We start from the raw sequence: 26,074 nt of genomic DNA on the forward strand, positions 1-26,074 counted from the left end.
CTGCTCCTTGTTTTCTTTTTTTTTATTCGGGGCCAGCTTTAGGTCTGAGGCTCCAGCTCTTAGGCCTCCACTGCTGAAAGTAGGTAATCGAAACAATGTATAACTGCAGCTCTGAGATCCCGGCTCGCTGAAAGCAGGTTTCTGGAGTTTTTTTTAGCTTCTATATGTTACTGTGTTTCAAACTGCCCGCTCAGAGGCCTGCTGTCACTGAAGCAAGCAAGCCTCATGTTCAGTTTAAGCTGCCTGGCTGCCGGTTGCCATCTTGGCTGACAGTTAATTTGCATATCTCGCTGATTAGCCAATGGGAAGGGTAGCGGTCGTACGCCAATTACCATGTTCCTCTTTTATTAGATAAAGGATAGTGCCAAGTGACAAACACCTGGTCACTATGACGCACACTGCGGCCGGCCAACCAGTCTAATCAGGGGTAGGGCTGGCGGCCAACCTCCTGCGTCCCCTTCCCCTGGCCAGCTGGACCCCATCTGTGCATGAATTCATGCACCCGGCCTTTAGTGTGAAATGAGGCAGTGGGGAGGGAAACTACTTGTAATCCTGCCCCCAGAGGTTAACTTTTCACACATTTATTTCCATAATTTTACACTTTTCATTTCTCCTTTTTTGTTTAATGTCATGTCATTGGCAGTATTCTATATGACTTACAAACTGTTTTTACAGATGATTTATCCTTGTTGTCTGATATTTAATCTTATATAATTATCATTATTTACTTAACCATTTCAACACCTTTGGATATTTAGGATATTCCACGTTTCCCCAAGTATAAACAATGCTCAGGGGAATATATTAAGATTATTAAAACATTTGCTTTTTAAATTATTCCCTTGAGGATAGATTCCCAGAATTACTATGTTAGAGAGGTTAGATATTTTTATGGCTACAGACAATTACTACTGAGTTGGTTTTTATAAAGTTTGTATGGATTTATATTTCCAAGGGCATTGTGAGAGAGTACTTGTTCCCATGTATTAAAATTTTTTTCGTTTGTTTATTGTGGTAAAATATATGTAACAAAATTTACAATTTTAACAAGTTTTAATTGAACAATTCTGTGGCATTAGTTATATTCCCAGTGTTATGCAGTAATCACTATTTCCAAAATTGTTTTTATCACATCCAACTATGTAACCATTAGGCAATGATTCCCTGTGTCCCCATAATTCTATTCTCCTTTCTGTCTCTGAATTTATCTATTTTAAGTATTTCATATAAGTGGAATCATACAATATTGTCCTTTTGTGGCTGATTAATTTCACTTAGTAATAATGTTTTCAAGATTAATCCATATTGTAGGATATATATCAGAATTTTATTTTTTATGGCTGACTAATCTATTTAATGCATGTAACACATTTTGTTTATCCATTCATCTGTTGGTGGACATGTGGGTTGTTTCAACCTTTTTTTTTTAAATTAATATTCATTTTTTACAGAGAGGAAGGGAGAGGGACAGAGAGTTAGAAACATCAATGAGACAGAAACATCGATCAGCTGCCTCTTGCACACCCCCCACTGGGGATGTGCCCACAACCCAGGTACATGCCCTTGACCTGAATCGAACCTGGGACCCTTCAGTCTGCAGACCAACGCTCTGTTCACTGAGCCAAACCAGTTAGGGCTGTTTCCACCTTTTGACTGTTGTGAATAATGCATCATTGAACGCTGGTGTAAGTATCCAGTTTCCTGTTGTTAGTTCTATTGAGCATATACTTAAGAGTAGATTAGCTGGATCATGTAGTAGTCTTATGGTTCATTTTTTGAGGAACTGCCAAACTGTTTTCCAGAGTATGCACACTTTCCCATTCCTACCAGCAGTTTTTGAGGGTTCCAGTTTTGCACATTCTCACCAATACTTGTTACTTTCTGTTTCAGTTTTCCCTTTTTTATTACAGCCTTCCAATAGGTGAGAGGTGATATTGTAACTTTGATTTGCATATCTCTAATGAATAGTGATGTTCAATATCTTTTCATGTGCTTATTGGCCATTTGTATAGCTATTTTAGAGAAATGTCTATTCGGGTCCTTTGCCCATTTTTTTTATTGTTTTTTGTTGTTGTTGAGTTGGAGTTCTTAGTATATTCTGGATATCAAACCTTCATCAGATGTATGATTTGCAAAGATTTACTCCCATTCTGTAGGTTGTCTTTTCACTTTCTTGATAATGCTTTTTGGTGTATAAGAAGTTTTAATTCTGATTAAATCCTAATTTGTTTTCATCACTTATGCTTTTTTAATGGTCATATTTAAGAATCTATTGTCAAATCCAAGGTCATGAAAATTTACCCCTTTTTTCTTCTACAAGTTTTATGGTTTCAGCACTTATATTTAGGTTGTTGATTAATTTTCCATTAGTTTTTATATATAATGTTTTAACTTTTTTTTGCATGTGGATATTCAGTGTCTCAATACCTTATTGAAGAGACTTCATACATTTTTGATAAATTTTCATTGCCTGATAGAGAAAGAAAGTTAACATTTTAATTTCATTTTGTATTTTTATCAATGAGGAAAAGCATAGTTTCAAGCTTAGCAATTCGTTTTCTTTCTGTTATAAGTCTCTTAATGTACATTGTCATCTTATTAATTTAATTTTAATGTTTTTATACATATAGAATATGTCATTGATAGGGGAAATACGAATTAATTCCATTTATAAGGTTTGGAACTCGTTAGAAAACACCTTTCTGTGTTCCAGTTATAGCTTTATAAAAATAATTGAATCAAGTCAGATAGAGTAATCTATACTAATAAAAAGCTAACATGCAAATGATTGGGACGCCCTCACGCGTAACGACCAATCAGTTGGAGGCTGCGTGCGCAGCAGGCATAGGTGGGCAGGGACTTGCAGTGTCGGGGCCAGGGACAGGGCCGTGGCGGAAGCCTCCGCATGCCTGTACTGGGGGTCCACAGGCCTCCGCCGCGGCCCAGCCCAACCTGCCTCTTTGGAGCAATCCATTGAGGAGTCCCAGATGGGTGAGCAAGGCCTACCTCTTTGGGGCGATAGATCATGGGGCTCACACTGTGACAGGGCACAGGCCAGGCTAGGCCGCCACCCCCCCCCCCACCATGCACGAATTTTGTGCTCCAGGCCACTAGTTTAGTACAAGTATCAAAGCTTTATAGTTTAAATATGTCACTAGAGTTGCCACTTCTTTTTTCATTTTTTCCAAAATATGTCTGGCGTATAATAGATACTCAATGAATGCTAGTTGCATTAATGACTTTACAGACAGGTTCTTGATAATAGAGGTTAATAGCACAGATTAGTTTAAGTTATACAGATTCAATTTTGGAGTCTTTTGAATCTTTTGTCTGTAGATTTGTAAGGCCCAATTATCTACTTGATAGGCAAATGGAATTACTTTTGATTCTTTCAATACAAGGAGGAAGGTAGTCAAATATATTCTGGATGCTAGAAAAATATTTTGTAGTCTGTCTCTGAAGCTAGTGTCTTGTCGCTTTGAGGAAGAGCATTATAAATTGTTATCTTTTGTTATTTTCATTTAAACATCTAAGGCAGCGGTTCTCAACCTGTGGGTCATGACCCCTTTGGCGGTCGAACGACCCTTTCACAGGGGTCGCCTAAGACCATCCTGCATATCAGATATTTACATTACGATTCATAACAGTAGCAACATTACAGTTATGAAGTAGCAACGAAAATAATTTTATGGTTGGGTCACAACATGAGGAATTGTATTTAAAGGGCCAGAAGGTTGAGAACCACTGATCTAAGGAGTAGTCACTCTTTTTAACTACAGAGTAATTAAAATATTTGTGATATCATTATTAATAAAATACTTTCTGGACATCATTTTCTCATTCAAATTGAGGTAATATATTAATATTTTACCTACTTTTCAGTTCATTCTGAAAACTATAATTTATGTCAAACTTTCTGTTATGTGATTCCTTTTTATTTTGATATTTTTCCTGATTTTTTGTCATTGATGATTTTTAGCCAACAGAAGCTGTACCTCTCTCTTCTCCCACTGTCCCTGTGATCCCTGTCCTGCCAGTCCCTGCTGAGAATACTGTCATCCTATCCACCATACCACAGGTTTTTATTAGTTTCTTTTTTATTTATAAATTTTAATTTGTTTCTAATGTTTCTTTCTTTTAAGTGTTTTAATTATTTTTTTGTTAGATTTGGTCATTCACTTTGGGCTTCAATTGATATTTTTAGGAAATTAATATAAATTAATTATCTTCTAAATAAAATTGTAAGGATTTGCTATAAAGTGGGTTCAATATTTGCCTTTTTATTAGTTTGTCTATGAAATAGGACACATTCTGAACTTCATAATATTGAACCTGCTTAGATTTATCATGTCTTTTGTACTTGTAAAAGTGAAACAGTTTTAAAAATATTTTTGATTTTGGAAATTTTGTTAATTTTTAACAAAATTAAGTATGGCCATGGGGAGGGGCTGTGGGCGGTGGGTTTGCTGGCCCGCCATCAAATAGGGTGGGGAGGCAGTCAGGGGCGGGGCCAGCCAGCGGGAGAGGCTGCAGGCCTATCGTGGTGGGGCAGCCAATCAGGAGCCTGCTGACCGGGGAAGGGGGAAAAGGGTGGGCGGGCCAGCTGGTGGGGAGGGACTGCGGGAGGTTGGCTGGATGTCCCCACCCCCTGATTGGGCCATTTTGCTGGCCACAGTGGGTATCATAGTGACCGGTTGTTATGGCGTTACAGTCGCTGGCTTTTCATATATATATATATACTAGAGGCCCGGTGCACAAAAATTTGTGCACTCGAGGGAAGGGCGGGTCCCTCAGACTGGCCTGTGCCCTCTTACAGTCTGGGACCCCTCGGGAGATAACGACCTGCTGGCTTAGGCCTGCTCCCGGGTGGCAGAGGGCAGGCCCAATCCCGAGGTGCAGCCCCTGGTCGGGCTCAGAGCAGGGCCGATTGGGGAGTTGGGGCGCCTTCCCCTGTCATGCATAGAGCAGGGCGGATCGAGAGGCTGCGATGCCACCCCCAGTCACGCTCAGGGTAGGGCCGATTGGGGTGTTGGGGCACCGCCCCCTGTCACACTCAAGGCAGGGTCGATGGGGAGGTTGCAGCGCCACCCCCTGTCACGCAGAGAGCAGGGCCCATCAGGGGGGTTGGGGCTCCATACCCTGTCATGCACAGAGCAGGGCTGATCAGGGGGTTGAGGAGCTCTGCCTCCTGTCACACTCAGGGCAGGGCAGATGGGGAGGTTATGATTCTACCCCATCACACACAGAGCAGGGCCCGTGGGGGGCAGGGGGGTTGGGGCTCTGCCCCCTGTCACACACAGAGCTGCAGGGCGATCAGGGGGTTTGGGCACTGCCCCCTGTCACGCTGATCCTGGTGCCAGGAGGCCTCTCAGCTCCGCTGATCCCGGTGGTGGGAGGCATATTACCCTTTAACTATATAGGGTAGAAGCCTGGTGCATGGGTGGGGCTGGCTGGTTTGCCCTGAAGGGTGTCCTTGATCAGGGTGGGGGTCCCCACTGGGGTACCTGGCCAGTCTGGATGAAGGCATGATGGCTGTTTGCAGCTGGTCACACACCCTTCATTGTGGGGGTCCCCACTGGGGTCCTGGCCAGTCTGGCTGAGGGGCTGAGGGCTGTTTTCAGGCTGGGACTAAAGCTCCCAACCGCTCCGTTTTTTTGTTTGTTTTTTTTTTTTATTCTGGGCCAGCTTTAGCTCTGAGGCCTTTGCTGCTGAAAGTGGTTTCTAACCTTTGTTTACCTGTATTTGATACAATGTTGCAGTCCGGCTGGCTGAAGCTCCACTGAGTAAAGCAGGTTTCTGAGGTTTTTTTAGCTTCTTTATTTGCAACATAGTTGCTGAGAGTTGTAGCTGAGAGGCCGGCAAGTCAGGCGGGAACGTTGGAGTTCTCCGTCACTGAAGCAAGCAAACCTCCCCGTTCGCATCAGCTGCCTGGCTGCCGGCCGCCATCTTGGCTGCCAGTTAATTTGCATATCTCAGCCCTACTCTGTGAGTGACAGGGGGATTAGCCAATGGGAAGGGTAGCGGAGTGACACTAATTACCATGTTTCTCTTTTATTAGTGTAGATACACTAGAGGCCCAGTGCACAAAATTCGTGCACTTGAGGGGTCCCTCAGCCTGGCCTGTGCCCATGCACAGTCCAGGAGCCCTTGCAGAATGTCCAACTGACCGCTTAGGCCTGCTCCTGCCTAAGCGGTCAGTCAGATATCCTTAGTGCTGCCGTGGAGGCAGGAGAGGCTCCTGTCACTGCTGCTGTGCTCGCCAGCCGTGAGCCTGGCTTCTGACTGAGCGGCGGTCCCCCTGTGCAAGTGCACTGACACCAGGGGGTAGCTCTTACTTTGAGCGTCTGCTCTCTGGTGGTCAGTGCACATAATAGCAACCAGCTGTTCCACTTTTAGGCTGAAACCGGCTCTCCAACATCCCCTAACGGGTCACAGATTTTGAGAGGGCGCAGGCCAGGTTGAGGGACCCTAGCTGTGCATGATTGGGGCAAGGGAGGGATACGGGCATAGGGCCAGCCGTGGAGGAACCATGGGAGGGCTCCAAGCCATGTCCAAACCATCTGACTCAGTCCCTATCAGCCAGACCCCAGCAGCAAGCTAACCTACCAGTTGGAATGTCTGTCCTCTGGTGGTCAGTGCATGTCATAGTGACTGGTCGACCAGTCAACTGTCTGCCCCCTGGTGGTCAGTTCACGTCATAGCAAGCAGTTGAGTGGCCTTAGCATATTCATTAGCATTATGAATTCATTAGCATATTATGCTTTCATTGGTTGAATGGATGACCAGACACTTAGCATATTAGGCTTTTATTATATAGGATAGATAATAATGATGTTAGGTATGAAAGATCTCAATCTTATTTAAAGTGTAAATAAGTACACCTTTATGTATTTTTACAATTAATGATCTATAGTATAAAATCTAGGTAAAAATAAGCCCCATTGTGGGGGGAAATGGAATATCAACTATGATTATGAGCATTTCCATGCACTTTTACCCCTCCTAAAAAATGAAAATCAATAGGAATATCATATAAAATATGATTCTAGGAGAAATTACAAGTATTATATTAAAACTTTAATAATTCTAAATAAGAGAGAGAACCAAGACTGCAGTGTAGGGTAAACATTGGTACGTGCCACCTCCCACAACCACATCAAAATTACAACTAAAATACAGAGCAACCATCATTCGAAACCACCTGAAATCTGTCTGAATGGAAGTCATACAACTAGAGGAGTAAAGGAGAAATAAATCGAGACTGGTAGGAGTGGTGGAGACACGGAACAGATTGATTCAACACCCACCTGTGGCATGTTTAATAGGGAGGAGGGATAGCTCTGCTGCAGAGGTCTCAGGTGAGAAGCAAGGTCTTCCAGAACCCCAGCCAGGATTCCAGAGCTGGAAAGAGAAGTCCTCATAACTTTGGGCTGTGAAAAATAGTGTGGATTGTGACTGAGTGACATGGAGGCGGCTGGAGCCCCGTGTAGTTCCTCTTAAAGGGACAGCACACAGACTTACTCAGACTCAATCCCTCTGGGCTTCAGCACTGGGGCAGTGGCTTTCGGGGATCCAGGGACATATGGGGAGGAACTGGATTGTCTGGCATCAGGGCAGGAATTCAGGTGCAGCTTTCTTCCAGACAGGAGATCTCACAAGGTTCATTGTTCCCTGTGCTGGGACCTCCCCGCAACTCACAGAGCTGACCAGCAGCCATATCTGAGTTGTCATTGGCCTGTCTCACATTGTTTGATGCCCCCTGGTGATTCCCTGAGATCCCACCCCACCCAATTTACAGCCCCACCCAAGCTGTTTGCAGCAGCTATTGAATATGAATGGCCTGTCCTGGTTTAGGCTACAGACTTCCCTAATATCTCTCAAACAAGCAGCTGCTGTCATCAGCATCCCCCTTACCTTTCAGTAAGTGGCCCAGCACTAGCACCAGCCTGCCCTCCTTCAGAGCTGGGCATTGCCTGGGCACTTCCAAACCCAGTACAAGTAGCAGCTATCAGCCGATTACTCTGTAGCTCCTGCTGGATTGCCTAACACTGGATGCAACAGAACACCTACTACATAAGGCCACTCTACCAATTCCAGGAGACATAGCAGCTCTACCGAATACACAGAAACAAACACCAGGAAGCAGCCAAAATGTGGAGACAAAGAAACAGGTTACAAATGAAAGAACAGAAGAAGTCTCCAGAAACAAAACTAAATGAAATGGAAGCAAGCAAACTACTAGATACAGAGTTCAAAACAGTGGATTATAAGGTTGCTCAAGGATCTTAATGAGAGCTTCAAGGGACTTAGTGAGATTTTCGTGGATCTTAGTGAGAATTTTAAGAACCTTAGTGAGAACATCAAAGACATGAAAAAGGGCCAGTCAGACATAAGCATATACTTACTAAAATAAAGAATAATTTACAGGGATTCAACAGTGGAGTAGAGGATTCTGAGAATCAAATGAATGATTTGGAATATGAGGAAGCACAAAACACCCAATCAGAAGAGCTAAAAGAAAAAATAATCAAAAATATGAAGGTAGTGTAAGGAGCTTCTGGACCAACTTCAAGTGTACCAACATTAGCATTATGGGGGTGCCAAAAGAGAAGAGAGAGAGCAAGAAATTGAAAACCTCTTTGAAGAAATAATAACAGAAACCTTCCCCTACCTGGTGAAGGTTACTAGTCCAAGAAGCACAGAGTCCCAAACAAGAGGAATCCAAAGAAGCCCACACCAAGACACATCATATTAAAAATGCCAAGCATTAAAGACAAATAGAGAATCTTAAAAGCAGCAAGAGAAAAGCAGTTACCTACAAGGCAGCACCCATGTGACTGAGCTGATTTCTCAACAGAAGGGAGTGGCAAGAAATATGGTGAAGGCTTAGGGTGGGGACTCTGGGCAGGCTAGAATGGGTCAATGTGGGGAAAAGGGGATATATATGATACTTTTCAACAATAACAATTTTTTAGAAAATATTCAAAGTGATGAATATCAAAAACCTACAACCAAGATTACTCTACCCAGCAAAGCTATCATTTACAATTGAAGGTCAGATAAAGAGCTTCACAGACAAGAAAAAGCTAACGGAATTTATCACCATCAAATCTTTGTTACATAAATTGTTCAAGGAGGTAAAATAGAGGAGGTAAAAGAAGAAGGAGAAGAAAAAAGCTCAAAATCATGAACAATAAAATGGCAAAAAATATGTATCTATGAACAATTGAATCTAAAACTCAAAATAAATTAACGTGGAATCTAATGAACAAAATAAACATGAATAAAATAGAACCAGAGGCATGGACACATGAAACAGACTGATGAATCTCAGAGAGAAAAGGGGATGTGGGGAAGAGATTAACCAAAGGACTTATATGCGTACTAGAAGCCCGATGCATGAAATTTGTGCAAGGGGCTCGGCCCTCGCAGCCCTGGCTTTTTCTAAAAGGACATCCAGAAGATTGTTCTGCTGTCTGGTCTAATTAGCATATTACGCTTTTATTATAGAGATTTGCATTACCTATGGACCCAGACAATAGTGGTGAAGGCCTGGCAGGGGGAAAAAAAGGGGGAGGGAGTAAAGGAAGACATCTATTAGTAATACTCTCAACAATAAAGATTTTTAAAAATAAATAATTCTAAATAAGCGGCCTAAGGATTATTGTAATAATGTAGCATCTTTTCATGTATCTGGAATTCAGTAATACCATTATTTTTTTTAGTAGGAGATTTAAAAGTTTACTTTCTCTTGTCACTTCAATTCATCTTTTGATGTTAAAATAGTTTTCTAGAATCCTTTAAAATTTTGTAGTGGTTTCTGTTTTTATTATATTCAATAGGTAACCTGACCTTTCCTGTTGAGAGTTGTCTGATTCATTTACTCTAAGTTTCCCTAACATAGCATCACACTACACTTGGGAATTGTTGAGACGTTGCCATGTAGTTATACAGGTCTCAAGAGTTAATTTGATCTCATTTAGAATTCCAGTTACAATCATGTAGCCAAGCAGTTTACTTAACCATACTGAGCTTCTATTTACTCATTTATGATACTGAAGATGATAATAGTACTATCTTGACATGTTTTATAGTAATTAAAAGAATGATAATGCATGGATGGGTAGCTGGTCTATGATATTGGCTATTCATATTGTTAGTTATTTCATATTTCTTTGAGATAATAAACCAAGGAACAAATTTATAAAAACAAGTGAGGCTATCTGTACAAGAGAGAGGCTTATCCTATGTAATAAAGAGATGATATGCAAGTTGACCCTCACTCCATCATACTGTCACAAGATGGCTATGCCCACAGCGGAGGCGGGGGTCCCATAACAAGCCATAACAAGCAATCAGCAGGGACCTGAAGCCGTGCCCCTGGCCCAACAGGGCTTGACAGGGAGGCCTCAGGCCATGCCCCCCACCTGGTGGGGATTGAAGGAGGACCTCAGGCCGTGCCTCCCGCCCCGGTGCCCAGACTGGGGGACCTCAGGCCACGCCCTCCATCCCGTCACCGGGCCGGTGGACCTGAGACTGAGCCCCATACCCGGCACTGGGCTGGGGGACCTGAGGCTGCACCCCCACTCAGCAGGGCTTGACAGGAGACCTGAGGCTGCGCCCCCTGCCCAACACCAGGCGGGGGACCTTAAGCTGTGCCCCCCACCCGGCAGGGCTTCATGGGGGTGGGATCAGCCAGGTCTGGGTTTGGGTCTCGCACAATTTTGAGGTGCATGCGGGTGGGGGTGGACTTGACTCTGGGTCCTGCGGCATGCCCCAGACTCTGACAGGAGGAAGATTTACATATACATTTTACTAATTTTCTTTAATCTCTGAAACTTCTATTATAGAGAAAGGGCAAATAGCAATATTAAAATATTTCCTCTAATTTTCTTTTAATGTGCACGAATTTCGTGCACCAGGCCACTAGTTTATTATACCTAGCCTCACTTTAGGTTTTAAATACACTACAAAAGTTCATGTAGGGGAACTTAATAATTTATGTTGTATTGTGTGAAAAGCCTATGTGTATGCCTCATTTTCCAGAATAAGTGTTTTCCTAATTAAGCGAGTATAACAAGTACATTATGAAATTAATACAACTGATTAAAATGTCTCTCCCCAAATACATTTGGAAGTTTATATTTAATATGTAAGCCAATTTTAACATTTTAAATGCATGTAATTTTTCTTCTAAGGATCTATATGACCTTTGTTTCCCTTAACATTTTCTTCCATGATCTTTTGCTGCATTAATAGGGCTTTGTAATTTTTTTTTTATTTTAGCTTTATTGTTGAACATATTACAGATGTTCCCCTTTTTCCATTGACCTCCTTCATCCCATTCCTGCCCCCTCTCCAGGCCTTCACCACACTATCTGTATCCATGGGTTATGCATAATGCATATGAGTTTACATTTTAGATGCATCATGATGTTATAGAAATAGAAGCAGCCTGGCCGGTGTGGCTTAGTGGTAGAACATCGACCTACGAACCTGGTAGTCGTGGTTTGATTCCCAATCAGGGTTCATGCCCAGGTTGTGGGCTCAATCCCCAGTGTAGGGCAGCTGACCAGTGAGTGATTCTCTCTCATCATTGGTGTTTCTATTTCGCCTTCTCCCTTCCTCTCTGATATCAATAAAAATACTGTTTTTAAGGAAAAAATAGGAGAAGACGTAAGATTCAGAATCTAGTTCTGCCTTTGTGACTCATAAACAAGTAACTTAACCTTTCTGAGTGTTGTACTCCCTACATCTACTAAAATGGGAGAATAACACCTCCCTGACTACTTCAAAATGAGTTTGAGGATCAAGCAAATTAGACAGACAGATCATAATTGTTTTTTGTTATTTATAGAACTTTTTATACTTTTCAGAGTGATTTTTTTATTGGTACCATGTCATTTAAATTTTATCAAAGCCCTTTGAAGTAGGAATTATCATGCTTATTATACAGGGTGGTACAGAGAAATATATATTCAGTGGCGGCTGAAGTTGCAGAAAGAGCAAGGGCTTTATAATGCACCTAGTCTCACTTTCTGGCCTCATTCGCTATTTCCTTGCCTCACCCTTCTCTGGCTGTGTGATGGTGGGGAAATTACTCAGCTGCTCAGAGCTTCAGTTTTTCCACATAGAAACTGAGCACATGGTAGGTGAATAACAGATGCTAGTTCTTCCTAATGGAGATATAACCATATAATTTCTATGATACTGGCCTATTAAATATGCAGGCTTATTTACACCGCAGAGTAAATATTCTGCTTTAGAACCAGATGTTTTAGACCTCTGTTTCTACTAGTTTTGTAAAGAGCTGTCATTTAATGAAAGTACTGTTGAAAATGCTTTCATGCAATTTTTTTTATGTGTGTATCAAAGTCTTTGTTCATACTCAGACATGTGCTTTGGAGGGATTGCTTTTAGTTCAGTTTTTTTGTTACTCTAATCTTGTGTATATTAAGATGACTATAACATTGTCCTTGTCTTCTAGGAGCCTACTATCTGCAAGAGACAAGTTAATTCCCACATGACATGAGAGTAGTTACATTAGAAATATATCCAATCCAGAGTATCCTATTGCTTCTGGACTGTTCAAGTTTCACAAAACATCTGGTGTATTGAGTCTTAAATGATCTGACCATTAATATAATCTAAAGCATGACTTAATATATTTTCATTTTACTGGTAATCTTAAATAGACTAGCATACTCTGGATTACCTTGATGAGTTTTTTTTAACCATACACTAATATGTGACTGTGGGGCCTTTATTCTATTTTTGTGTTTTGGTTTGGTTTTGCGGTTTTGTTTATTTTTGTATTATTTTCAAATCATTTCAAACTTATAGAAAGTTGCAAGAATAATATAAAGAAGTCCCATATACCTTTACTCAGATCCCCCAGTTTATATTTTTACTTACTACATCTACTCCATCATTTATCTTCCTATATAATTAACTGATATTATTTTTTGTGGAACATTTAAAAGAAAGTTTCACTCATACCCCTTTTACCCTTAAAAACAAATATTTTATACTATGTAATGTTTTTTCCTAAGGACAATAATATTTCCATAGTACAATGAGCTAAATCAGAAGATTGACATTATAGTAAAACCTCGATATAATGGACTAATTTGAATGAGGGGATGTTCATTAAAGCCAGAAGTCTGTTATATAATAAAGTAGGTTTTCCAAATGCATGTGTTAAAAAATTGACAAATTAGTTAACCTGTTTTTACTTATATAGACATGTTTGGGTAATTGAAATTAAGTGTGTATGAAAAGCTTAATTTTACAGAAAAGTTTCCTATATGTAGCACAGTAATTTTAAATTTACACTGAATAGGTTTAGTAAATGTGTGCATTCACCAGTCACTGAGTAAACTAGTGCACATGGCGGGGGCGTGGCTTCACATATGTTGGAAAATCAGCCGGCACGCATTAAAACTGCTGCAGAAAGACTCGCCACTTGACAACCGAACCAATTACCTCGCATGAGCACGTGCTAATCATTCACCTAACATTGCTTATGAGTGATGACTCTTGCATTTAAATATGTAGACTGTGGTTGTAGATAAGTAATATTTATGTCAGTGAATTACTACAGTGTTTTTTCCCACATTGCTGCAACTTGCATGATGGGTTCAGGATCTGAAGGAGGGGCCAACGCACAAATGAAAACACTAGACAAGAAATATGAATTTTTAAGGGGTGGGGGCCAGGTGGTGTCTCTTTCATGAAGAGCACACTGACCTCTGGCTAGTCCACTTTTTATTTACTTGAATACACATTTGCCCTTTAGCAATGCATACTAGTATATCAAAGGTAAAGTTTGGTAAACAGAAAAAGGATTATCAGGTGCCTTGAGTCACCACTATCTCAACATGAACAATCAGTGCATAGTGTCAGCCCTGCTAGCGCCCAAGGTCCATCGGCCTTCCACGTTCCTTGGTGCACTTTCATGATAGTATCGGCAGTGGGTGGCTTCCTGCATCACGTATGGCCTATTTGCTAAAATTTGTTAAAAATAACAGTGAATTAATAGCAAAAATAACCTGTTAATTTAATTATAAGCAAATCACGGTTGAAAGCATTTTAAAAGTAACAGGTATTGGCATACAGATAGGAAATTTTGTCCATTAAATCCAAAGTTCATTATATTGAGGGTTTACTGTAATATAATACTGCTAGAGGTCCGATGCACAAAGTTCGTGGACTGGGGGGTGTCCCTCAGCCCAGCCTGCACCCTCTCCAATCTGGGACATCCCGCTCACAATCCGGGATTGCTGACTCCTAACTGCTTGCTGGACTGATTGACACCTAACTGCTCCCCTGCCGGCCCGATTGTCCCCAACTGCCCTCCCCTGCCGGGCATCTTGTGACAACATGGGAGTGGCCATCTTGTGTCTGCCATCTTGTGATGGCATGGGGGTGGCCATCTTGTGATGCAAGGGTGTGAGGGTCAATTTGCATATTGCCTCTTTATTATATAGGACTAGAGGCCCGGGGCACAAATTCGTGCACCAGTGGGGTCCTTCGACCTGACCTGCAGGATTGGGCTGAAACCAGCTCTCCAACATCCCCGGATTGTGAGAGGTTGCAGATTCTGAGAGGGCACAGGCCAGGTCGAGGGATCCCACCAGTGCACAATCAAGGCCAGGGAGGGATGAGGGAGGTTGGCCAACAGGGAGGAACCATGGGAAGGCTCGAGGGCATATCTAGCCCATTTCGCTCTGTCCTGTTGGCTGGACCCCAGCAGCAAGCTAACTTACTGGTCAGAGCATCTGCCCCCTGGTTGTCAGTGCACGTCATAGTGAGAGGTTGAGCGGCCTTAGCATATCATTAGCATATTACACTTTTATTGGTTGAACGGCCAACTGGTTGACTAGACACTTAGCATATTTGGCCTTTATTATACAGGATTATCTACAGACCTTAATTGTATTTTGCCAGTTGTCCCAATAATGTTTTTTGTAGGAAAAACAAAAACATGTCCTTTATGCTACACATTAAAGTTAGTTTTCATGATCTTTTAGTCTTATGTATCCTAGAGTAGCTCCATAGTCTGTCTGTCTTTCATGAGTGTGGCATTTTATAAGAGAACAGCCTCGCTATTTTGTAGAATATTATTCAATTTTTGTTTGTTTGATAGTCATAATTAGATGGAGGTCATATATTTTTCCCAATTATTTTATTGTGATAAAATACACATGTAAAATTTACCACTTTAATTATTTTTAAGTTTACAGTTTAGTTATATTATGTATATTCATATTATTATTAGGTCTGATTTATTTATTGTGTCTCTTAAGTTTAGTATAGTGCATATGGCTGGCTATCAGACCAGATATAGGGATTATGTATTTTTGTCTGCCAAGAGCATCTCCTCCTGATGAAAAAGGCTTCCCCCCGCCCCATTTAAGCAATCGTATCCTATATAATCTATCTATACTAATAAAAGGGTAATATGCTAATTAGACCGGGCAGACCAGCCATCTTCCAGATGTCCGACTTCCTTCCAGACAAAGCCATGGTGGTGGGAGTTGAGGCAGAGGCCATTAGGGGTGATCAGGCCAGCAGGGGAGGGCAGTTGGGGGCAAGATCAGCCCGGCAGGGAAGGGCAGTTGGGGATGAGATCAGGCCGGCAGGGAAGGGCAGTTGGGAGTAAAAAGGCTGGCAGGGAAGGCAGTTTGGGCAATATCAGACTGGCAGGGGAGGGCAGTTGGGGGCAAGATCAGGCTGGCAGGGGAGGCCAGTTAGGGGTGATCAGGCAGGCAGGCAGGTGAGCAGTTAGCAGCCAGGGGTCCTAGATTGCGAGAGGGATATCTGATTGGAGAGGGTGCAGGCTGGGTTGAGGAGAACCTACCCCCCGACCCCCCGTGCATGAACCACTAGTTTAAATATAACTATTAAAATATTAATATCTTAAGTTATGTAAAAAACAAAAAGTGATGTTATAAACCAGTTACATTAATGCGAGCTTCTATAATTGCTCTTGTATTTATTTTACAACGATTTTACTTCTTCAAACACCGTGATTTACTGTATGCTGTTGTTTCATTTCAACCTACGGTACTCCCTGTAGCATTTCTTTCAGGGATGGTCTAACTTCTTGAGTTTTTATTTATCTGAGAATGTCTTTAATTCCTCCCTCACATTGAAAGGACAGTTTTTGCCAGATATAGGGTTCTTGGTTGGCTTTTTTTTTTTTAAGCTCTGAATATATCAGCCCACTGCCTTCTGACCTTCAGAGTTTCTAATGAGAAAGCGGTTGATAATCTTATTGAGGATCTTTTGTCTGCAAGTTACTTCTTCCTTGCTGCTTTCAAAATTGTCTTTGTATTCCAAGTTTGACTTAATGTATCTTTGTATGAATCTCTTTGAGTTCATCCTATCTTGAGTTTGTTGAGCTTCTTGGCTGTTTATATTCAGGTCTATTATCAGATTTGGAAATGTTTTGCCCATTATTTCTTCATATTTTTTTCTCTGCTCTTTGATCTCTCTCTGCTCCTGGGACACACACTATGTGTATGTTGGTCTGCTTAATAGTGGCCCACAGGCCTATTAAATACTGGTCGCTTTTCTTTAGTGTTTTCTTTCTGTTCTCAGACATAATTTTTATTATTTTAAGTCCACTGATTCTTTCTTCTGCCTAATCAAATCTATCTTTGAGTTGCTCTAGTGAATTTTTCATTTCAATTATTGTACTTTTCAGCTCCAGAATTTCCTTTTGATTTCTCTTTCTGTTTTCTTTCATAGATTTTTGTTTTCATTTTGTTCATACATCATTTTCTTGTCTTTGTTCACCTTATCTTTTAAGTTCTTAGAACATCTTTAAGGGTTGCAGGTTCGAGTCCCAGTCAAGGTCACATACCTGGATTATCGGTTCACTCTCCAGCCTATGTAGGAATGTGCGTAGGAAGCAGACAGTTGATATATCTCACATTGATGCCTCTCTGCTCCCCCCACCTCCCTTCTTCCCTTCCACTCCCTCTAAAAATCAATGGAAAAAATATCCTCAGCATGAGGATTAACAACAAATAGCTGAGTGCTTGATTCAATGTAGTTTTTCTTGCTTTTTATTATGAAAATTTTCCAAAATACTCAAATGTAGAGAGAGTAGAATAGTGAACTCCCTTGTATACTCATCACCAACTACAGTAATCATCAACTGGTATATTCTTTTATATAATCTACTAGGGGCCCAGTGCATGAAATTTGTGCACGGGGAAGGAAGGGTCCCTCAGCCATAATTTTTTAAGAATGTATCTTCTTTTGTAACTTTAAATAGCCTTGTTCCTTCATGCCCTCTTCTGTAATTGCTTAAACAAAATGAGGTAAAGTTGTACTATTAGTTTTCTTAATTAAGTGAAATATTATTAATTTGAGGTATCTCAATAGGCCATTGAGAAATGAATATGTTCAAATATTCATAAAATCTCATGTCTATAAATTGACTATTTTTGCTTAAACAGCAATCTTATAAATAGTATCTTTATGAAATTTGGTTTTCACTGAATCATTCAAAGACAGACTATGATATTCAAAAGTATGGATCCACATAAAATTAATGTCATGCTTACATATATATAACTAGAGGCCTAGTGCATGAATTCCTGCACAGATGGGGTCCCTCGGCCTGACCGGCGATTGGGGCTGGTCTCGGCCGTCTCACACAGTCCCTATTGGAGCAATCGAGGCCCACCAGCCGGCCAGAGGAAGGGACCACGGAGGTTGGCTAGCTGGAGGAAGGGACCAAGGAAGGTTGGCCCGCCATGGGAGGTTGGCTGTGGGAGCACACTGACGCTCCTGCATTGAGCGTCTTCCCCCTGGTGGTCAGTACGTGTCATGGCTGGCAACTGATCAACCAGTCATTCAGTCGTTCGGGTCGTAATGGTCGCTTAGGCTTTTATATATATAGATAAAGTATTCCCACACATTTTAAACCTGTTGCTTCATGTACCCCAAATGTGCATACTTTATAATTATTTATCAATGACTGTGTTGTCTTTAAGCATCTTATCATATGATCGTCCATATCTAGTACTTTGCTGGCAATAATGTAAAACATTTGAAGTCTGAATATTTACTTTTTAGAAAAGCTCATACACTTGGAAGAAAATGGTTATTTTGTATATAATGCTTGTTTCATACAGCTTTTATGTATAATTCTTTATTAATTGGATTAGAACTATTAATACTTATAAACATTCCTAACAGTTGCTTAAAGGATAGTCATCTTTTTTTAAAAAATATATTTCTTTATTGATTTCAGAGAGGAAGCGAGAGGGAGAGAGAGATAGAAACATCAATGATGAGAGAATCCTTGATCAGCTGCCTCCTGCACACCCCCTACTGGGGATCAAGACTGCAACCCAGGCATGTGCCCTTGGCCGGAATCGAACCTGGGACCCTTCAGTCTGCAGGCTGACGCTCTATCCACTGAGCCAAATAGATACAGAGGCAGAGCAACATCGAACAAACTGTCAAACTACAGTGGGAAGTCCTGGGAGGGTTGCAGGGAGGGGGTTAAGAGATCAACCGAAGGACTTGTATGCATGCATATAAGCGTAACTAATGGACACAAGACACTGGGGGGTAGGGGAGGACAGGGAAAGGTTAAGGGGAGAAAAAAAAAGACATATGTGATACTCTTTGTAATACTTTAAGCAATCAAACAAAATATAAAAATAATAATATTGGGGGGAAAAGGATAGTCATCTTTTTTTTTCTATGAAAATGTCATTTGATTTGTTACTTCTATACTTCCATATGTGTAAAAGAATGGTAATTTTGAGGGAAATCACATCAGTTTTCTGGTATGTTTCTTATATATTCTGATGTTTTTCATTTGGCATAAATTACACTTTATTCATTAAATTTCATTTCACCCATATAATAATTACTTTGAACTTAACCAGAAAATCAAACTTTTTCAATCCAAACTTAATTAGATGTATTTCTGTTTTTTGCTTGTTTATTTGTTTGTGGTGTTTTTGTCTGTTTGCTTTTGTGTGTGTGTTGTTTGGATTAAAAAGTTTTGTAATTCTTGTGTGAGTGGTCCAGAATAACAGTTGGAAAGCAATAATTGAGGCTGAAAATAATTGGGGTTTTTACATTACCATTCTGGTTCCAGTTTTCTAAAAGTATGTGATTGATTTCTTTGTGTGGTAGACTTTTTTTCATGTTCAAACACAATTCATTGTGGGAAAGAATTTTTTTTTCTTTCTGGGTGATACAGTCATTGAAATCTTCATGGCATCCTTGAGAACAGAAAAGCTAATGACTTCTAAGCAATTCATGGAGAATAGTTTATTATACTGAAGAATACTTGTGGATTTTTTGATGAGGCTGGTGAACTTTTTTGCAAACCTTAAGAAATTATCTTGTTTGAGCAGAAATAATTTATTTCCTAAAAGAAAATCTATTTTAATCGCTTATACCTATTTTCATTTGTTGCTGGAAACTGGGTACATTGTTTAACATATGCAAAGCTCATATAAAACTATAATTGAAGAAATAGCAAATCTGTCATATGCTTCTAACATTTGTGAACATTAATATTTAATGTGTTCAATTTTCCTGTTAAGCTAACACATTACAATTCTTTCTTTAAGGCAAATCCTCCTCCAGTACTGGTCAACACAGATAGTTTGGAAACGTCGACTTATGTAAGTTCCAACTCATCCCGACATCAAATAATTCTGCTTTCCCTGTTCCGTTTTCTTCAGAGATGAAGATGACAGCATTACTTTTTCTTATATGTTTTACTTAAAATATTCTATCACTGACCTACAGTTGTGAAAGTAAATGAAGCCACACTGTCCTTTTTTGGTTGTTTCTTTTCCTCATACTTATGCAAAGCAGAAATGTTGAAATTTATGGTTTTATTTTTAAATTAAAATGATTAACTTTCACCAAAGGCTATTTCTGATCAGTGATCACTAACACAGTGCCTTTCAGAGTCATTTTAGAAGTTTAATTGAATAACTAAATATTTAGTAACCAGATTTATGTGTGTATTCATATATTAAAATAGTTATAACTATATAACTTTAAATTGATTGCTACTTTTCTCTAAATTTACTTTGTTAAAAAGCCCTGTTTCCCTAAGATAATTAGCCAGAACATCAGAATCTGATCTAACATTTTTCACCCCAAAGGAAAATGTCTTTGGAGATGTTTAAGTAGAAGTATTGCCTGTGCGTTTTTAAAATTAAATGACACATAATTTCATAAGCTGTAAAAATCCTTTCCTCTTATTTTTGAATTGTAGTTTATTTCAGGCTATACTATAAAACATTCTATTTGGCTTTATTTTTTTGTATTCATATGAATATGGATGTATTAGATAACAGGATTTTGGAAAAACCTCAAATAATATTTAAAATAGACATGCTCTTGTATACTTTTTTTAGTCAATATTATCTTTCACATTGATGTAGAGAATTTTGTTTGTACATTTGTCAATGTTTTCTTCTTCACATTTCTTTCTTCTTCACTTGTTCTCTTTGTTGACTTATGTTTTGCTTATGGGCTAAGTCAGTGATTAAATACTTTTTACTTTTAAAACCCTTTTAACTGAAAGATTAATATAAAATAACAGAGAAAACAATATCAACAAAGAAAATACATATGTATTTTAGGGGAAATGTCAACAAATTAAAAGCAAATAAGCATACTAAGTAGCCAAAAGTTATATGATTTCCAGTTTGTATGACATAGCATTTAAAAAAATACTATTCTTGCTAAGCAAGGTATGTTGAGGGTCTCCAAGAACACTCACTACTCAATTTGGGAGATTCACTGATACACAAGACTCAGCATAAAATTTAGTACAGCTATCTAGTAAGTTGGGTTCTGCATGTCAAGTTATAAGACAGTATGTCTAGAACAGTGGTTCTCAACCTTCTGGCCCCATCAAGTTATAAGACAGTATGTCTAGATATTCTCAACCTTCTGGCCCTTTAAATACAGTTCCTCATGTTGCTACTGTTATGAATCGTAATGTAAATACCTGATATGCAGGATGGTCTTAGGCGACTCCTGTGAAAGGGTCGTTCAACCGCCAAAGGGGTCGTGACCCACCGGTTGAGAACCGCTGGTCTAGAGGATCCCATGTTTAGATTTCCTTATACTTTCTTCCTCCATGAGGTTTCACACAGAACACTCTTTTCCCTAGCAATAAAAGTACAGCACTATGTGTGAAGCGTTTCCTCCCTGGGAAACTCATTGTAGACTCAGTGCGAAGTTTTTTATTGCAGGTTGGTCACCTAGGTACCCTCTGTCCAGCACCTCTACCAAATTTCCAGGCTCCCAGAACGGGAAAGCAGGTATTCAGCATAAAATGTATTGTCTCTATAAACTCTAGCCATAGTAAATTATTACCGTTTCAGTTATGGAATGGTATGAACACACCCAAAATTAATTTCCCAAATACCTGCTAAGACCCTTCTAGAGATAGCAGCCATAGGCCTGATATGTTAACCCTTTTCTGGACATAAAGAAATAAGATAAATTCTAATTCCTCAAGCAAGATTTGCCAGAGTGTGCTACTTTATCATTCTTAAAGAACACAGTGTTCTCCATAGCTCTTGCTTATGTAGGCAGAAAACATGTGTTTTGTTTGGGTAAAACAACCTTAAGCTTTTAAGAAACAAGTATTTAATCCTGAAATTTAAAATGTATTACAAAATGGTTTTAAACTTATTTGTTATTCCTTTGTTAATTCCTTGATCACTTAATACTAGCTATATATTGATGAATAAAAATAAGAAAAATTATGGCTGCTACCTTAGAACCATAACTTTTCTTGTCTATAGTCACTAAACTTCCCTAAATTAAGTAATTAATTGAACAGGCAGTGCATGTACATTGTGCAAAATTCAAAAGATACCAAAAGATATCTGGTGAAAAGTAATTCTTCCACCCCTGCTTCCAATCTTCCAGTTCACCTGGACTAAGGCAGAAAGTGTTAGTAGTATCATTTATATCCTTCTATAAACATTCTCTGCAAATGCATGCATATATGTGTTATTTCTATACTTTTACCATGTAAAACCAATGCCCTTCTGATAATTTTTGTATAGATATTTTGTATATATGAGTATAAAATCAGAACATACTCATATGCATAGATTGCTCAAGGAGTATGTCAATTTTTAGATTTGATTATTATTGAGAAATTGCACTTCATAGAGTTCTATCCATTTATACTTCAACAAAAGGTACCTGTTTTTGCTTCATATTGTCACAAGCACAATGTGTTAATAAACTTTTATAGCTTTTGTTAACATGTTTAAAATGTATTGACTCATTGGTTTAATTTGCATTTCTATCTAAAGATCGCCTTTTTCTACCTTTTCACCTTGAAAAAATATATGTTGAGATATTCACATACCACAAAATCTACCTTTTTAAAGTGTATAACTCAGTGGTTTTTAGGTTATTCCAATATTGTACCATCACCACCACTTTCTAATTCCAGAACATTTTACCACCCTATAAAGAAACCCTGTATTCATTAGCAATGACTCCCCACTCTGCTCTTCCCTCAGCCCCTAATAACCACTAATCTACTTTCTGTCCCTATGGACTTGTCTATTCTGGGCCATTCGTATCAATAGAATCATATAGTATGTGGCCTTTGTGCCTGGCTTCTTTGACTCAAATAGTGTTTTCAGGGTTCATCTATCTTACAGTATATATCAGAACTTTGTTTCTTTTCGTGGCTAAATAATATTCCATTATATGTATATACCACATTTGGTTTATTCTTTCTTGTGTTGAATTTGAGACACTGCTTTCATTTCCCAGTGGTAGAATTGCTGCATTGTATGATAATTATACATTTAGGGTTTTGAGGAACCACCTGTCTTCCATACCAGTTTCACCATTTACATTCCCACCAGCATTATATGAGGGTTTCAGTTTCTTCACATATCACCAATCTTACTATTCTTCATCAACAATGTTTTGGACTTTATTATAACCCTCCTAGTGGGTATGAAATGATACCTCATTGTAGTTTTGATTTTCATATACTTAATGACCAATGTTGAGCATCTTTTCATGTGCTTATTGGATATTTTTATATCTTCTTTGGAGGAATGTCTATTCAGATTCTTTACCCATTTTTAATTGGATTATAGTCTTTTATTAGTAAGTTGTAAGAACTCTGTATACTAAATGTAAGTCCTTTATCAGATATATAATTGCACAGATTTTCTCCTGTGGATTGTCTGTCACATTTCATAAATCCTTTGAAGCACAAACTTCATATCTGTATATTCACCTATTCATATACCAGTGTGTGTGTGTGTGTGTGTATGTGTGTGTGTGTGTGTGTGTGTATATAATTAGAGGCCTGGCACACAAAAATTTGTGCCTCAGCCCAGCCTGTGCCCTTTTGCAGTCTGGGACCCCTCAGGGGATGTCCACCTGCTGGCTTAGGCCCGATCCCTCGGGGGGCGGGGGGGGGATTGGGCCTAAGCTGGCAGTCAGACATCCCTCTGGCAGCCCGGGAGCCTTGGGGGATGTCCACTTGCCAGCGGGGAGTAGCTGACCAATTCAGTCAAACATCCTTAGCACTGCTGAGGAGGTAGGAGAACCTCCCGCCACCACTACTGTGCTGGCAGCCATCAGCCTGGCTTGTGGCTGAGCAGAGTTCCAGGGGCTGAGGGTCGTTTTCAGGGTGGAGATCCCCACTGGGGTGCCTGGCCAGCCTGGGTGAGGGGCTGATGGCTGTTTGCAGGCTGGCCACAGCCCCTTCAGGGGGGGGGGGTTCCCGTTGGGGTGCCTGGCCAGTCTGGTTTAGGGGCTGAGGGCCATTTTCAGGCTGGCCATACCCCCTTCACGGTGGGGGTCCCTATTGGGGTGCCTGGAGAGCCTGGGTGAGTGGCTGATGGCTGTTTTCAGGCTGACCAAGCCCCCCAGTGGGGACCCGATTCTCCGATCATGGCTGGGGGCAGGGCAAAGGCGGTCCAGGGCCACCTTTGCCCTGTCCCCCAGCTCTTAGCTCCCCCCTGGGTTTCCGATCATTGTCAGTGGCAGGGGGCTTCTTCCTGCTTTCCCTTTCGCCTCCCTGCATTGTGCCTACATATGCAAATTAACCGCCATCTTTGTTGTCAGTTAACTGCCATCTGAGTTGGCAGTTAATTTGCATATAGCCCTGATTAGCCAATGAAAAGGGTAGCGTCGTACGCCAATTACCATTTTTCTCTTTTATTAGTGTAGATTCTTTTGTCAGTACCATGTATTCTTGATTACAGTAACTTTGTAGTAAGTTTTCAAATTAAAAGGTGTAAGTCCTCCAATTTTTAAAGTTTGTTTTGGCTATTTTGTTTTTTTTGCATTTCCATATGAATTTTAAGATTAGCTTATCAATTTCTGCACACATCAAAAAGGCAACTGGAATTCTGATAGGGATTGTGTAGAATCCCTAGGTAAATTTGGGGACTTTTGTAATCTTATCAAATATTATGTCTTCCAATCCATTAACACAAAATATCTTTTTATTCATTTACATCTTTCATTTTGTTCAATAATGTTTTATAATTTTCATTGTACTAGTGTTAACACTTATTTTGTTAAATTTATTCCTAAGCATTTTCTTCTTTTAATTCTATTATAAATGGGATTGTGTTCTTCATTGTATTTATGGATTTTTTTTCCATTGCTTGATATGGCAGTATAATGGATTTTCAGATATTGATCTGTCCTAACTTACTGAACTCATTTATTAGCTCTAAGTTTTTTATGTGTGGATTCCTTTTGATTTTCAACATCAGGTCATGTCATCTGCAAATAGAGATGGTTTTACTTCTTTTTAGTCACATGCCTTTTAATTATTTTTCTTGCCTAATTGCTGTGGCTAATACCTCCATTTTAATCTATATATATAAAACGCTAATATGCTAAGTATCCAACCATTCCACCGGTAGCTATGACACACACTGACCACCAGGGGGCAGATGCTCAACACACAGGCATGGAAACATGGGGAAGAGATTAACCAAAGATCTTATATGCATACTAGAAGCCTGGTGCATGGATTCCGCCTGGCCTGCGGGGATCAGGCTAAAACCAGCTCTCCGACATCCCCTGAAGGGTCTCAAGATTGCAAGAGGGCGCAGGCCCCACCTGGCCTCTGGTGTTTAATAAAAGTGGCAAGAGCAAAAACATACTTGTTTTGTTTCTGATCCTTGGGAGGAAGCTTTTAGTTTTTTACCATTATGTATGATGTATTATACTTAGTTTTAACTATTAATTGATATTATAATTTCATTTGCCTTGGGTTAATTTTCTCTTCATGCATTCCTGTTTTTTCCTTAAATAGTAAAACTGTTAAGGAAAAGCAGAATTAAAGACAGTTGGTTCCAGTACAGTAATGAGACGGAAATGGTTTGTTTAAATCATTCCCTTCTGTTCCTTTGTTTTTATATTCCTTCAGACAGACTGCAAACAATGAATTAGGAAAATTTATTCAGTTTGACTTTGGTAGCTTTCTTACATACTAAAAGCTTTTGTTTCTTCATATGTAGCATAATTGATAATAAAATCAAAATGGCTGTTCATTATTTAAGAAAAATGTGTAAGTAAATTATTTGGGGGTTGATAACTTTGTATTTAATTTTTCATTAGGAAGAACATTTTCTTCCCAGTACATTTTTATTTTTAGACTTTTACCTTGTGTTGGTATAGACTTTAGGGATTTTAATTACCCAAGATTATGCATTAACATGAATTATGATTCATATGAATATTAATAAAGTCTTGAATTTTAATATATTACTGTATAGTTAAGGTGTTACTAAATTGAATCAAAACAAAAGGAAACAATTAGGCTTTTTAAAAAAAATCTTCTTTTGGCCCTGTATGGTTGGCTCATTGGTTAAAGCATCGGCCCTTGGACTGAAGGGTCGTGGGTTCAGTTCCCAGCCAAGGGTATGTACCTTTGTTGTAGGCTTAATTCCTGGCCCCGGACTGGGGTGTGTATGGGAGGCAGCCAATCAATATGACTCTCACATCAATCTCTCTCTGTCTTTCTATCCGCCTCTCCCCTTCCCCCCTCTTCTTT

The 26,074-nt window shown here is 39.7% G+C and overlaps 1 protein-coding gene across 14 annotated transcripts in view; it reads left to right on the top strand.

Annotated features, from left to right (window-relative positions):
- The window catches only part of DLG1 (discs large homolog 1), a 270,198-nt gene that overhangs the window by 118,512 nt on the left and 125,612 nt on the right, over nt 1–26,074 (top strand). For 8 of the 14 annotated variants that reach the window (XM_006753379.2, XM_006753381.2, XM_006753383.2 and 5 more), the window contains exons 5-6: nt 3,980–4,078; nt 19,614–19,667. In XM_006753379.2, the coding sequence (XP_006753442.1) occupies nt 3,980–4,078; nt 19,614–19,667 (153 nt within the window). The remainder of the gene's footprint in view (nt 1–3,979; nt 4,079–19,613; nt 19,668–26,074) is intronic. The other 6 variants (XM_006753386.2, XM_006753389.2, XM_006753395.2 and 3 more) reach the window with 1 other exon arrangement.

The sequence above is a fragment of the Myotis davidii genome, unplaced genomic scaffold (assembly GCF_000327345.1).
Source record: "Myotis davidii unplaced genomic scaffold, ASM32734v1 scaffold571, whole genome shotgun sequence".
Taxonomy (NCBI): Eukaryota; Metazoa; Chordata; class Mammalia; order Chiroptera; family Vespertilionidae; genus Myotis; species Myotis davidii.